This window comes from Paroedura picta, chromosome 8 (genome assembly GCF_049243985.1).
Source record: "Paroedura picta isolate Pp20150507F chromosome 8, Ppicta_v3.0, whole genome shotgun sequence".
Taxonomy (NCBI): domain Eukaryota; kingdom Metazoa; phylum Chordata; class Lepidosauria; order Squamata; family Gekkonidae; genus Paroedura; species Paroedura picta.
In genome coordinates, this window is record NC_135376.1 from 70,032,709 (window position 1) to 70,047,721 (window position 15,013).

At 41.8% G+C, this 15,013-nt stretch overlaps 1 protein-coding gene across 1 annotated transcript in view; it reads left to right on the top strand.

Moving 5' to 3' along the window:
* The window catches only part of PDE6C (phosphodiesterase 6C), a 49,278-nt gene extending 35,209 nt beyond the window's left edge, over window positions 1–14,069 (top strand). The window contains exons 13-22 of the mRNA XM_077350280.1: window positions 1,608–1,715; window positions 1,824–1,933; window positions 2,793–2,880; window positions 4,102–4,202; window positions 5,894–6,001; window positions 6,086–6,149; window positions 8,574–8,648; window positions 9,926–10,009; window positions 10,995–11,148; window positions 13,497–14,069. Of these exons, the coding sequence (XP_077206395.1) occupies window positions 1,608–1,715; window positions 1,824–1,933; window positions 2,793–2,880; window positions 4,102–4,202; window positions 5,894–6,001; window positions 6,086–6,149; window positions 8,574–8,648; window positions 9,926–10,009; window positions 10,995–11,148; window positions 13,497–13,573 (969 nt within the window). The 3' untranslated portion in view covers window positions 13,574–14,069. The remainder of the gene's footprint in view (window positions 1–1,607; window positions 1,716–1,823; window positions 1,934–2,792; window positions 2,881–4,101; window positions 4,203–5,893; window positions 6,002–6,085; window positions 6,150–8,573; window positions 8,649–9,925; window positions 10,010–10,994; window positions 11,149–13,496) is intronic.
* The last annotated feature ends 944 nt before the right edge of the window (window positions 14,070–15,013 follow it).

Consider the following 15,013-nt stretch of genomic DNA (forward strand, 5'->3'; position numbering starts at 1 on the left):
GAGTAAAAAAACAGGATATACAACAAGAGATCCTTTGCACACCTGTATATATGAGAGCCAGCTTGCTGTAATGGTTAGGAGTGTGGACTTCTAATCTGGCATGCCGGGTTTGATTCCCCGCTCTCCCACATGCAGCCAGCTGGGTGACCTTGGGCTCGCCACAGCACTGATAAAGCTGTTCTGACTGAGCAGGAATATCAGGGCTCTCTCAGCCTCACCCACCTCACAGGATGTCTGTTGTGGGGAGAGGAAAGGGAAGGTGAATGTAAACCGCTTTGAGACTCCTTCAGGTAGAGAAAAGTGGCTTATAAGAACCAACTCTTCTTCTGTCTTGTATTATGCATACTATATATTTAGCAGGACTCTTTGGCTCAGGGCGCACTGGGGACCAAATCCTGAATATTGATGTAGAAATTTAACCTGGGGAGGGAATCTACACAAGGACAGCAGTCTTGCTTCTTTATAAACATATGAGCAACATACTTTATACATATAGCAAAATTTTCTGCACTCCCAGATAGCTAAAAATTAAGATAGTTCAATAGGGGCCTATATGGCAAAGGATCCTCAAACCTATGAAAATAAGACAGCTTTTAATAAAACAAAATGGGTAAGGCAACTAAGGGCCAGATCATAACATAGTGTTTTAATGTGCTTGAGCATTCTTGAGCAACCATAGCAGGCAGGATAGAATTTCATTATTTGTATGTATGTATGTGCCTTCAAGATGCAACCAACTTATGGTGACCCTGGCTTTCAAGACAAGTAAGAAGCAGAGGTGGTTTGCCACTGCCTTTCTCTGCAGAGTCTTCCTTGGTATACCCCCATCCAAGTGCTGACTCTCCTTAGCTTCCAAGATCTGACAAGATCAGGCTCTTCTTTACTATTCCACATGAATATTGCTTCATGAATATTGCTGAAAGGAAATTCTGCTATCTCAGAGGTATATCTTCTAGCCTTAAACCCCAGTGATTGACACTGCTGAGACGTTAATTCCTGAAGGTATTGTTCTCCAGAGATGACTTTTCTATGTGGTGGCAGGAGTCAGTGGTACCATGGTAGAATTTTGTTGCAGTATGTATCCCTGATCTGGATAGCAGAAGCTAACCCAATCTCATCAGATCACAGAAGCTAAGCAGGGTAAGCCCTTGTCGATGTTTGCATGGAAAATCACCAAGGAATACCAGAGTTGTGACGCAAAGGCCAACCATGGTCAACCACCTCTGAATGTCTCTTGCCCTGATAACACTAAGAACGTCACCATAAGTAGGCTGCAACATGGTTCCAGTAATGCTCTGATAGAGTTCCCATTCTTTTTCAGTAGGAAATGCATTTCTTGACTATGTCCTCAATTAGTTAGTGTGTAGGTGGATTTAGTTTGGAGTCCCCCCTCCCCGACTCCAGAAAGCAAGTGCCAACAAATGACAGGGAGCCCACGCACAAGTGGAAAAATAATTTGTCTCAACCAAATTCATTGTCTGAACAAAATTGTCAGACATTCTTTATTAAATGGCCAATTTCCATAGCTATATTGAAACTTGTTTTTTTTTAATAGGGTTTGTGAGATTCAGCAATACAAAGAAATAAGTGTCTTTCATTTGTCACAGGTACTTACAAGGTGGATGTATACCGTCAGAAAAGGATACCGCGATATCACTTACCACAACTGGCGGCATGGATTCAATGTTGGGCAGACCATGTTTACTCTCTTGATGGTATATCATATTGCTATGGACCTACTCCAGAGTTTATTTTTCATTTCAATGCACATTATGCAATGTATGCAGACATAAAAGTGAAAAAACCCACTTTTCTCTTTATAGACAGGTAAAATAAAGAAATATTATAGTGACTTAGAAGCCTTCGCTATGGTAGCTGCGGCTTTTTGCCATGACATTGATCACAGAGGCACCAACAACCTGTATCAGATGAAGTAAGTATTGTCTACTAATAAGTAATTCAAGGGGCACTTTCCTCTTCCTGTACACATTTCAAGTGGTTGCTGCTTATGTTTATAGAACCAAATACATTCCATTGGTTTGGGAGTATTCGTGGAATTGACAGGGCTGCAATCAGAAAGTCTGCTGAGGTGGGGTCAAAGTAGCACTGGACAGGGATGAGTCCAGTTTCGTGGGATGGGAGCCCCCATATCACTTGTAGCACTCTGGCTCCCTTTCTTTCTTTTGCTGACATCATTGGAATTACTCGTAATACAGAGCAAAGAAAACATACACTGTCAATAGAACAGAGGGTAGGAGCATTTTGAAGAGCATTTGGGGCTGCAGCAGGAAAGGGAGAAGTTACACATCTGTGGAAGGAAATCTTTGCACCACTGGAAATTGTAGGTGGGATCCACGTTTTGTGTATAGGGGGGTTTGTATAATGTTTCTGTGTATACATGTACATGCAGGCACATACAAACCTATAAATAAATTAATGACTTTCTTTAATTTCTTGGGGAAAAGTATGTCAGTCTGCAGCAGGTGAGTAGAAAGCTTGACCACCACCTCTGCTGATGAATGTAAACGCTTTTGCTTTGGGTTGAAATTAAACAGAATGAAATCCTGCAGTTCCTCCTTCCTGCTTATAAAGTGATAGGGAAAGAAAAGAGAAGGGAGGTCAGCGAGTACAGAAGGGGCGTGAATTTCGCCAAAGGACTCAACTCGTTTAATAAGGTTTACAGTGTCTAAAATGTAGCTCCTTCAAGAAAGACAGAATAAAACAGAACCATAATTCATAATTATACACTATGGAATATTTTAAACTGTGCACATGTATATTTTCTAACACAGGTCGTCTTCTCCATTGGCAAAACTCCATGGCAGTTCCATTTTAGAAAGGCACCATCTAGAGTACAGTAAAACTTTGCTTCAGGATGAGGTTGGTGTCTAATGCCTGGGTATTCATCACTATGTTGTGCTAAATGTATTTGTAACTACAATTAAATACTTTCAAAGTATCCATTTCAGTTCGTGAAAATGCTGAAGTTTGCCACTGTTTATTAAAACTTTACCAGTGCAATTCAGGTAGCTTGAAAAACTTTCCTTTCTCTGCCATGGGCACAAATTCAATGTATGGTGATGCTACCCCATGGTCTCCAGCCTTCCTACCCTACTTTCCCTAAAGACTGAAGACTTCCCAATCTGAGAAGCCTTGAATGTTGCTCCAGGGTGCAATGATGTTGGAGCAATGGTGGCTGGGCAACTGGAATGTCGCCTCCTAGAAACCAGGATTTTAAACAGGGATGAATCTGAGGTTTAGAATTACGCGTTGTGGGAAGATACCAAATCCTGGTAATCTAGGGTGGACAACCAACAGGTGAGGCCTGGAGATCTCCCAGAATTATAACCCTATCCAGGCTACAGAGATCAGTTCTGGAGAAAAGGCCTGCTTGGGAAGGCAGATGCTACGGCATTATAGGCTGCCCCCCCCCCAAGCACCCACCACCACCACCCTAAACTGACCCATGAATCTGTACTTGGATACTGTGACAAACTGGTCTAAAATTCAAGGTTTCTTAAACCCAGAGGTGTTATTTACTGCAGTGCGTGGCTGCATAGGCAGCCCACCAGTGCACATGTGTATTGGTTGCTCTGGATCTGGAAAATGAAACAGGGGTTGGCCCTTTTCTTCCTATGCCAGATTACTGATGCAAATTGAGCTGCTAGATGCCTGGAAATTTAGTTTATGATTTAACTTTGCAACGATCAGAGCCATGGCAAAATCTACTTTTCTAGTTTGGCTCTTAGATATTCAAAGCTGATATCCTTTCCTCCTTAAGGTTCCTTTTTTCCCCAAGCTAAATATCCCCAGGTTCCCATACTTTTCATTGTTATTCTGTCAGACTCCAGTTCTTCTTGAACTCTCTCCAGTGAAGCCGGGTATAGAGAAAATATCAAGATATTTGTCCCTTTGATTAATTGTTGGTTTCTAAAACAAGTGGAACTAATTTATAATTTAGCCTTTTAATATTGATTTTGGATTATTTTAGGAAATTTTAAGGTGGATGTACTTAAAGTAGATGTGTGATGATATACTATGCTGTACTCCTAGATCAATGTTGCAAACGGAACTGATTTTGTACAAATCTCAATCTTGCAGAGTTTAAACATCTTCCAGAATTTAAATAAGCGTCAATTTGAAGTGGTTTTACATTTATTTGAAGTCGCGATTATAGCAACTGACTTGGCGTTATATTTCAAGTAAGTGCTAAGTTCTTTCCTCCTGAATTAATATTCTCCTATGCATATTAAAATGCAACTATTAGGAGAATCAGCATCTTTAAAATTATTTAAGGTATGTTGTATGCTGATATTTGTCCCTTTGATTAAATGTTGGTTTCTAAATCAAGTGGAACTAATTTATGATTCACCATCCATGGTTTCTTCCATGTGGAGGTTCTGTTCCATGTTGCCACCAAAATGCAGGGGATTATTTGGGAGAGGACCCACCACATAACATTGTTAGTGTAGCCAATGGCTGAGTGATTCCGCGCCCGATGTGGCCGGTCTCTCCCGGCGCAGCCAGCGCTGTGCCTGGGGGAAGGGGAAGCATGGGTGTCAGCGCGCCAGAGGGCGCACGCACGCAGGTGCGTGCCTGCATGTGTGCGCCCGCCAGTGCGCTGATGCCCATGCTTCCCCTCCCCCCCCAAGGCCCAGCTGCACTGGGAGAGACCAGCCGCTTTGGCCACCGAAGCACCGTTGTACACAAAGTATTTTGGGGATTCTCATGAATGGGAAAATGTGGATTTCCACTCCCCCCTACCCACACCTGCCATTCTCCACCATGGGAGAATGGTTGGGAAGAATAGCTGGGGCTCCTCCCCTTCCCAACCCCTCCAGGCTCATCATTGGCCATTTGGCAGGGGGGTGACATGACTATATATGGTCATACCACTCAATAAATGTTTAACAAATTTAAATATAGATATAGATTTTTATTCATTGATTGATTTATTAACTCCAATCCATTTAGGAAACCCTTCCAGGGCTTTCGAGAAAGTCCAGGGTTTCATAAGACCCTGGTAGAGAAAGCCTGTTCTAATTGGAACATTACAGCGCTAAACCAATATAGCACTTCAGTGCTATAGCAGCACCCTTGAAATGCCTTGATGCCATTGATTCAACTTAGAACGTTAAAAAGAAATGCTTCAAGGAAAATTGTGTGGCAAAAAATGGGGCAGGGAGTAAATGACGCTGTTTGAAATGGTTGTAGTGATGGCAGCTAGTGTGTTGGTACAGTGCTGTCAAGTTGCAGTCAACTTACAGTGACCCTGTAGGGTTTTCCAGACAAGAGATGTTCTAACCAAGAAGTTTCCCAGTGCCTGTCTCTGCATAGCAATTCTGGGCTTCCTTGGTAGTCTGGAAACTAGCATAGATGGTAGTGAAAAATGCTTAGATACATGGAGGTTAGATCCATCAATAGCTACTAATTAAGGTGACTAAAAGAGCCATATAGATGGCCATAAAAGCATCTGGTTGGTACTGTATAAAGCAGAATGCAGGACTAGATGAGCCATTGGTCTAATCCTCCTATGTTCTGTTTTTCATTGGGAAAATGCTATTTAAATCAGACCATGGTACAGATTGGGGCAAAAGAATGAAAAGACATCTGAACACTAGCAATGTGGTCCACTAGCAAATCTTACTAAATTTCCCTGACAGTGTTAACTGACCATTTTATTTTTAGCATGCCAATAAAAGTACTGTACTGTGTTAACCAATCACGTTACTTATTACTGCAACTCAAATCACAGCATGACTAATCCATGAGGATTTGATGTGATTGAGACAGGGAATCTAATTTCTAATCTATGTATCTCATAGAAAGCAACAATGTTGGACGTACCTAGGTCTACCTTTCTTATAATATCATAGTATTTTTATTTTTGCAGGAAAAGGACTATGTTTCAAAAGATAGTCGATGCCATTGAAAAGATGGAAAAAGAAGAGGATGCAATTAGATACATAACCATGGATCCAATAAAAAAAGAAGTAATCATGTAGGTCAATGTTATTTTATCCCTCCAATGACAACATACTCTGTAGTTTTCCTTCTCTCTCTAATCTGTGGTCTTTATTTAAAGGGCTATGATGATGACTGGCTGTGACTTGTCTGCTATCACAAAACCCTGGGAGGTGCAAAGTCAGGTGGGTCTCTGCAGAAGACAAGGATGGAAGTTTGGATTTTTCAGAAATCCTGGAGCCATCTTGGTGTAGTTGTTAAGAACAGTAGCATCTAATCTAAAGAACCAGGTTTGATTGTCCACTCCTCCTCCACATGCAGTCAGAGTTCTGTCAGAACTCTCTCAGCTCCACTCTCTTGGGCCTATTATGCACGGCCGCTGAAACGAAAGCATGGAGAACGCGGAGGAGGAAGAAGCGAAGCAAACCACTTACGCACAGGATGGAACGCAATGGTGGCAAAACCCAGAGTATCCGATTATGCACACGGCAACGCCGGAGCCACTTCTGGTTGCACCCTGATCCCGGGAAGCTCCACTTTCTTCCGCATCTCACTAACGCGGCTTTTTCAGCGGCATACGTTGACTCTGCGCCCGATTGCTGCCTGCAGCATGCATAATTGGTGATTTTAGCTGCCGCCATTCCACCCCGAATGCAGACCTTCCACTCCATGCATAATGGGCCTTACAGAGTTTCTATTGTAGGGGTAGGAAGGAAAGGGTGTTTGTAAGCCACTTTGAGACTCCTTCAGGTAGTGAAAAATGGGCTACCAAAAAAAAAGCTTTCCTTATAAACACTAATGCTTCCATTTCAGTGAAGAATGCTTTTAAGTAGCATTCAAAAATGTTACAAGATAAATGTATAAGCTTTGAACAAACTGAGAGTGCACACAGTACATTGTGGACTGCAAATTCTTCTATATCCTTTAACAAGCAGATAGGGTTGTACTGTGGAGATCAACCCATGGTATATTTTAAAAAGAAATAATTCCAAAATAGCTCTGTGTCTATTCAAGACGAGGAAGAAGAAGAGTTGGTTCTAGTCGCCCTGACGGACGACCTCCTTCGCCAGTTGGATTGAGGCGGGTCGGCACTGCTGATATTATTAGACCTCTCAGCAGCGTTCGACACAGTCGATCACGAGCTTCTAGCTCGCCGCCTCATCGATGCTGGAATACAAGGGACAGCCCTTCAATGGCTGATCTCCTTCCTCCAGGATCGTGGACAGAGGGTTGCAATAGGAGAGAAAACATCAGGCCGCCGGCAACTTACTTGTGGAGTCCCACAAGGAGCAGTCCTCTCTCCTATCCTATTCAACATCTTCATGCGCCCTCTCGCACAGCTGGTACAGATGTTTGGGCTGGGTTGCCATCAATATGCAGATGACACCCAGCTCTTCCTCCTGATGGATGGCCGCCCTGACTCTCCCCCAGAAGCATTAGCCAGCTGCCTGGAAGCAGTGACGAGATGGCTCAAGCAGAGTCGTCTGAAGCTCAATCCTTCAAAGACGGAGGTCCTGTGGCTAGGTAGGAAGGGCCCATGCGAGGAAGCGCACCTGCCTACCCTGGATGGTGTGCAGCTCTCTACGGCTCACTCTGCCAGGAACCTAGGCGTGATTCTGGACGCCTCCCTCACAATGGAGGCACAGATCACAAAGGTAGCGTGGCTGGCATTCCACCATCTCCGCCAAGCCAAACTACTAGCACCCTACCTGGCCCCGGAACACCTAGCCACAGTGATCCATGTGACGGTCACCTCTAGACTGGACTTTTGTAACTCGCTCTACGCAGGCCTGCCTTTAGCCCTGACCCGGAAACTACAACTGGTTCAAAATGCAGCAGCCAGGATCCTCGGTCAGAACTGCTCTGTCAGTGCTGTAGCAACCCCAAGGTCATCCAGCTGGCTGCATGTGAAGGAGCGGGGAATCAAACCTGGCTCACCAGATTAGAAGTCAATGCTCCTAACCTCTACACCAAGCAGCCAAAAGAAATGTGTGTTCAGTAACAGTTTTCTAATAAAACCCAATTGCTAAAAGTCCTATGGTTAATCTGTAGAAAACTTTCAAAGGGTTCTTCTCAGTTTTTCACAATTTCACAAAATCAAGGGAAAAAGCCAGGAGAAGGAAAGAAAATGCCAAAGATCATCTGACAGGGACATCTTCTAACTAGAAGAGTTAGTAGAGGTTCCTCCCAAAGAAGATTGTCCTCATAGGCACAGCAGTTTTACCAATCACATCACTCTGCCTGTTGGCTTGGAAAAGGTTTTTTCAGACTATATAAACAATGGATGGATTATTGTTATATTCTCTGCTTTTATCTGGTGCCAACCCTGCCTGCCAGGGGCAGATATTTTGCCTGTAATTCCTGGCCCCAAAAGCTGAAGGCTGGAGCCAGAGGGACAGGTGTTTGCCAGCCTCTATGTGGGTCCCAGAGCTCCCTCGGAATTACTTCTGATCTCCAGACTATAGAGATCAGTTCCCCTGGAGAAAATAACTGTTTTGGAGGACAGAATTATACCCTCCTGAGCTCCCTACCCTCGAATCTCCAGGAATTTCCCTTCCTGAAGATGGCAACCCTACTCCCATACACATAATGCTGTGTGTTCTTCCCAGGTTGCCATCATGGTTGCAAACGAATTTTGGGAGCAAGGTGATCTTGAACGAAACGTCCTACAGCAACAACCAATTGTAAGTATTTGATTATATTAATATTTGTAGCTTGGGAGTGGTACTAGATCCTAGTCTATGGCTGGAGGCTCAAGTCTCTTCTGTGGAATCTTTTATCACCTTTAACTGGTTCACGAGCTGCAACCACTCTTCAGAAAGTGTGATGTAGCCATGGGGAGCAATGCTCTGATCATATCCAAGTTAGAGCACTGTAATATGCTTAGGGCTAATAAAGCTTTACCGGGGGCAGGGAATCCTCTGACCCCCACTCATGTTTCCTAAAGAAGCTGCTACAGCCAGCAAGAGAAAAATAATCTTAAAATATGATGTTGGGTAATGACATGATTTAATTTCTGGCAAAAACCTGGAAGTTACTCCTCTAGGAATCACTGGGAACTCTCTGGTTTCACCATAGAAATTCTGGTAATTATTAGAAAGGTGTGATACCACTTCCAGATTTTCCTCAGAAATGACTTCACACCAGCCCTAATGTTACTCTCCCGCATCTCCATTCCTCAGTGTTCCACTGCTTGCCAGGTCAAGTCTGGTAACCCTAAATGTGCTGCCCTACATGGGGCTGCCTTTAAAAACAGTCTGAAAACTTAATTTCATTCAAAATATGGCTGCCAAGTTATTGTCACAGCTGCTGAAATATCTGCATTGTTACCTGTCTGTTTCCAGGCATAATTTAAAGTGCTTGTTCTTATATTTAAGGCCCTAAATGGCTTTGGGCCATGGTACCTGAAAGACCAGCTCCCATACTACCCAGGCTGCCATTTAAGATTTGCCTTTCAAGCCCTGCTGTCTGTTCCCTCACTTTCAGAAGTGAGACAGGTCGTGACTAGAGACAGGGCATTTGCTCTAGGGGGTTTACCTTATCAACTCTTTAGCACTCTGCTTCTATTTTATGGATAATTTAATGCTGTTTATTCCCCATGGCTTGTTTGTAATTTCTTGTTTTATATTGTTACATTGGTTTAATTGTATGCCACCCTGAGTAGGACTGTGAAATTGTGTCATAGAAATATCCTAAATAAATATTGTCAACTTAGTCCACAATTTCCTTTGAATACGGAAATAATTATATAAGTACCTCTTATCCAGTGGGGGGGGGGGTTGTTTTGCTGTTGCACATATAAGTGTTCAGTTTAGTTCTATATAGTTCCAAATTATTCTGGGTTGAGATGACTGACTCTTTTAAGATCTGTGCTAATGGCAGTGTAGTGGACCATGTGAACATTTTTTTGTAAAAGTTGGTTTCCTTAAATAAGTGTGTTCCAATATTCAATCTTTTCTAGCCTATGATGGATAGGAACAAATCCGAAGAATTGCCCAAGCTTCAAGTTGGTTTCATTGATTTTGTGTGTACCTTTGTGTACAAGGTAAGACGAAGCATTTAATTTCAGACAGACTTTAGCTTTACAACCTTTAAAAAAAGGATTAGAATGGTCTGTTATGTATGTTATATTCAGCCTTATAGGATTGTGCATACCCTAAAAATATGGATTCTCCTTTAAATGTTTCTACTTTGCCAATACCATTCATCCCCTACTCACCCTCCCTCTCTCCCTCCCTCTCTCCCTTTCTGAGTGGGAGGAAAATGCAAAATTTGGGAATCTGGTTGAATCTTACAAGCACTGCTTGCTAGATTTGTGGATTACTCCTGTTTTCTGTGATAAGGCTCTCAACACCAGATACGGTTACAAAACTTCTGTCAATCATGGACTCGAAAGTTACATTGGCTATAGCCACTGTTTTTGCTTATCTAATCAAATTCATAGGACCTCAAGCATGGTAACGGGTTGGTTATTGAAATTATTGAAATTCTTTATTTTTGTTGTATCTGGTGTAACCTTGCTCAAGACCTATAAACTAAATCAGCAGTATCATTAAAGGTTAAATTCCACAAACTGATTGATTAAGGCCGTTGCTGACATTCCCAGCTTTTCCCTCCCCCAAGCTACCTTTTTTGAACCCTGGGTACGAATACCTCCCTCCTGCCTCTTCCATGAGTGGAGTTCCTTTTATGGAAAAAGAAGGGAGCCATTTTGTCCCTCATACCTCCCCACTGCAGTTTCCCAGCCAGCATGACTATTATTCCACATGGATCCTACTACCCCCAATAATAAACTTTCCCAGAGTTGGAATTGGCTGATGGGACATCAGAGAACAGGGAGATCAGTGATCCTTGAATGGTCCTTGCACACTTCTTGCACTTGCACCAACCCTATATTTTAGCTCAGAACTGGTTTAGCTTGAACAATTTTATAAAATCAGTGCAGGTTCTCTGAGCATTATCAGCAGTTTCTGTATTGCCTCAAAATGCATCATGAATAGTCAATTTACTGCTGGGCACTGTTTACTCAGGAATTTTCTAGGTTCCACAAGGAAATTACACCTATGCTCAACGGTCTTCTAAATAACCGAGTGCAGTGGAAAAAACGAGCAGAGATTTATGAAGAAAAGATGAAAGCTCTTGAGGAAGAAAGGAAGAAGCAGGAGGAAGAAGCTGCCAAGAGAGGTAATGTGTATTTTAAATCAGCATTTCTATATGAGAGGACTCTTTGGTACATATGTGCAAAACATGTCTCTCAAACAGGAATCTTTTGCTGAACTGGGTTCTCAAGTGTAAAATGTCACTGAACTGGGTTAAATGGTATATAGTAGAATATATTAGTGAAAAGGGGGGAAAATAACCTCCCCAAAGGGGCCCAGCTTAGCTTATCAAATATGAAAAAGGGATGGACACCAATAGAGAAGGAAGATAGAGTTTGTATTAGTCATGAACGCCACTTCTTCTTACCTAAAACTGCAGCTATCACCAAAAGGGCTGAATAAATAGTGTTGTTTAACCTGTTTAAAAACTAGCTCCCTCTTTCTGGGCTAATTCTGAAATGTAACTTGAACCCTGGGCAGGATGTTTAGATTTTCACAAATTCAGCATTAGAAAATCATAGTTTCCTCTTTCACAAAGCCTGTTTATTAAGGAGTTAAGCACCAAGGACCTTGTTCCCAAATAAAAAATAGTATTTCCACCATAGATTTATATTTGTGCTGTGGTACATTGAGCACAGCAGCTGACTAAATGGCTGCCGTTGGTACAGACTTACTGTCCTCCTGGGAATTTATATGCCCCAGTGTCATCATGGGCAAGTCACATCATTCAAACCCACATGTAAGGGGGAACCACGCTAAGCAGTCATGTGGTGATTAAAATCCCTTTGTCTGAATCAAAGCAATTAAATCACTAAATCACAGTGCTAATTGGTGACTGGATGCTTCCTTAAAGCATTCAATCCTCATAGGACCAGCCCTCAATTTTATATGGAGAAACCGGGGTTTATTTCTTTGTCCCACATTCTATGTGAAAGAATTGTATTTGCCAGACAATTAACAGTCAATGGATTAATTAAAACTTTTATTTAAAAATAATCTGCTAATTATAGTTCTAATTATATTATTTCTATTCTACCTATATTGATTTTAGGGAGGGGGGAGGATTGCATTTCCAAGCTTCTTATCCATACATCTTTGCCCAAAAGTGTGTGTGTGGGGGGTAGATTTCACTGAATTCCAAATCCATAGGGTATGGTCATTTTATACAGATGTTATTACATAGCCCAGGATATGACTTTACTGAACCTTCAGATTTGAGCCCTCTAAAGGTGAGATATGATACTTTTCTGAGCATACTCTTGTACACTCTATTTTCACATTGGGATTTTCTTCTAGGCATTGAATCTGTGTGGCATGTAAGGACTAAGATAGCCCTTTCATAACTCATCAACACAGAAACCATACAGCTCTTCATGTGACTTGTACAAGAAATGTGGAAAACACACATGACACGTGTTAACACAAATGACAAACTACCAACTGCCTTAACACTGATACTGTTGTTGCAAAAATCCCTTTTGCAAATTATACTGGGCTATATTCTTATACCAAGCTAATTTACCATATATCTTGAGAGAGAATAATGTTCCCCCCCATAAAAACAACCACCACCCAACCTGTTTAGGTGTGGTGAAATGCACTGCTTCTGCAACCACAAACACCCAGAAGCAGAAAACATCTAGCATAAATAATAGCTAATGCTCCTTGTAGCTAGGGTATTTTTTGCTATGGTGACGTAAATTTGTGGGGAGTTAAATTATCTCCAGAATATCAGGACGGGGCTGTAGTAGTAGTTGAAAGTTTGTTGTATTAGCCGTTGGCCGTCACAATCATATAAAAACAAGGGCATACAAAAATCGTATGACCAAACAAATATGGCGGGACTGGATCTCCCCAAACAATTTTAAAAGCTTCCTTAGACTGTTTGTTTACGCACTAGGCTGAGCTGCAGGCCAAAGTTTTAGTCATGGCAGGTTGCCCCACCTCTTCCTGCACCCACATGGGGGAACGTTTGGCCCGGTGTGCCTCATCCGCCCCCAATTTGTGCTCCTGCATGAGAGCTGGGGCAGTGAAGTTCCCAGTGCGTAAATGGTCCTAGAGAGCTGCTTTATGGTGGTGGGAAATCCGTAGCTTCAGTAAGTACGTTCACTTCATTTGATGAATAATATTTGAATATTTATTGATGCACAAATGTTGAAAATGAGAAGAGTTTTATAATGGTCACATAATTTCCACCACCAAGATACCTCAAGGGTGCAGTTGATTTTAATCGGAAAAGATGCCAAAAAGAGCAACTAAAATAATTATGAAGGAAGGTTAAAGAGATGAGGGGTTTTTAGGTTGGAGAAACAATGGCTGAGGGGTGACATGATAGTGGTTTCATGCCACAAAGTAAACCCATTAGAGTCTATACAATTCATTAAACGAAACAGGCTCACCTTAATAACACCTTTTTTGGTCTTTTATTTGCAGCACCACAACGTGGTGGTGGTGGAGGAGGAGGTGGTGAAGGAGACGAGGGCAAATCAAAAACATGTACAATTTTATAATTAATGTCAGTGGCTGCAAACATTTCAAGGACTATATTTCTGCTACTGTGGAAGAAATCTAGGAAGATCTTCAATGAACCCCAGATGATTTCTATAAAACATAAAGTAACATAGACTATTCAGTCCTTACACATTTGCCGTTACAAAATGAAAAGTGGTGAAATCCAATGAAAACTGAACAATCATGAGAGAGTAACATCAGAGATTTTACAAAATCAATGGTTCTTGGGTTCTTGGTTTCTGTCATTCATGATTTACAGAGAATGTTTTTTATTTAATGTATTAAAATGTAAATTGTCAGGAATCTATATTTACAATAGCTCTCTAGAGATGATGCTGTGTGCATTGAAATCAACTTGCACAGATGAGGAGAGAGCATGAGTGGGTGGCCCCCATACCCTGGCTGGATCGTAAGCGTGGAAGCCACACATTCAGTTTTGGTATGCCAGCTGTACATAACAGGAGCAGATGGTCCCCTTAGTCCTCTCAAGATGCACAGTCACCATTTTGTTTTAATGGGGTTACATATGCATGTTCCATAGTTACATGCAAGTGCGTTTCCGTCAAAACAACTGGGGTTCCTTTTGCACATATTGAAGCTGTGCAAAACGGGCATTGCCCTATTTGCACAAAGTGGTGACTACAAATATTGAAAGGACTGCACCTGGCATACAGTTTTGTCTGAAAGGGACTGTGGCCTAAATGCAAAGGTTCTATGTGACCAGAAACATGATGAAAAATTTCCTGATAATCAGGATGGATTCTGTGAACATGTACTTCTTTACGTGTACAGGTTCCATGTTCACAAGTGGATAATCATGCTCAGGTAGGGCCAACATGTTTGTATCTGCTCCCCCTTCCACATGAGTTGATTTCAATTTATATAATGTCATGCATAAAAAGCTTTTCTCTTCAGTCGTATTATATGTTCTATGTTGCACACTTGCAGCTCTGTACTTACTAGTGACCAGAAATAGGTTTTATACTGTTTACTTTAATCTTCTGGCATGAAATACATATTCTGTGCTCTCAGGAATAAAATGGTAGCATGTGTCAGTTTAGAAGTTGTAATTCCAGCATCAGATTGGTGCCTATACACAGGCTCATTGCACACGCATGTACGCATCCTGGCCCAATGAATTTTTCTTGGTGCAAGATTCCAGCATGAACAAAAAGATTTCCTACTCACAAAGGCTATCTTATTTATTGCTCCATGAAGTTGACATAACTGGCCATTACTTTGTACAAATGGATCCATCATATCCACGGAATGTATGGAAGGTTTGTTTGATATCAGTTAGTCAACTCACGTTACCTTTATAACATAAGAAACCCCTGTACCTCAGTAGTACACTGTAACATTAGAAACCACAGACCATATCAGTGGAATTCATGGTGCATTTTATCTCCTCCCCAGTATTGCGCTAATTGGAGGAAAGA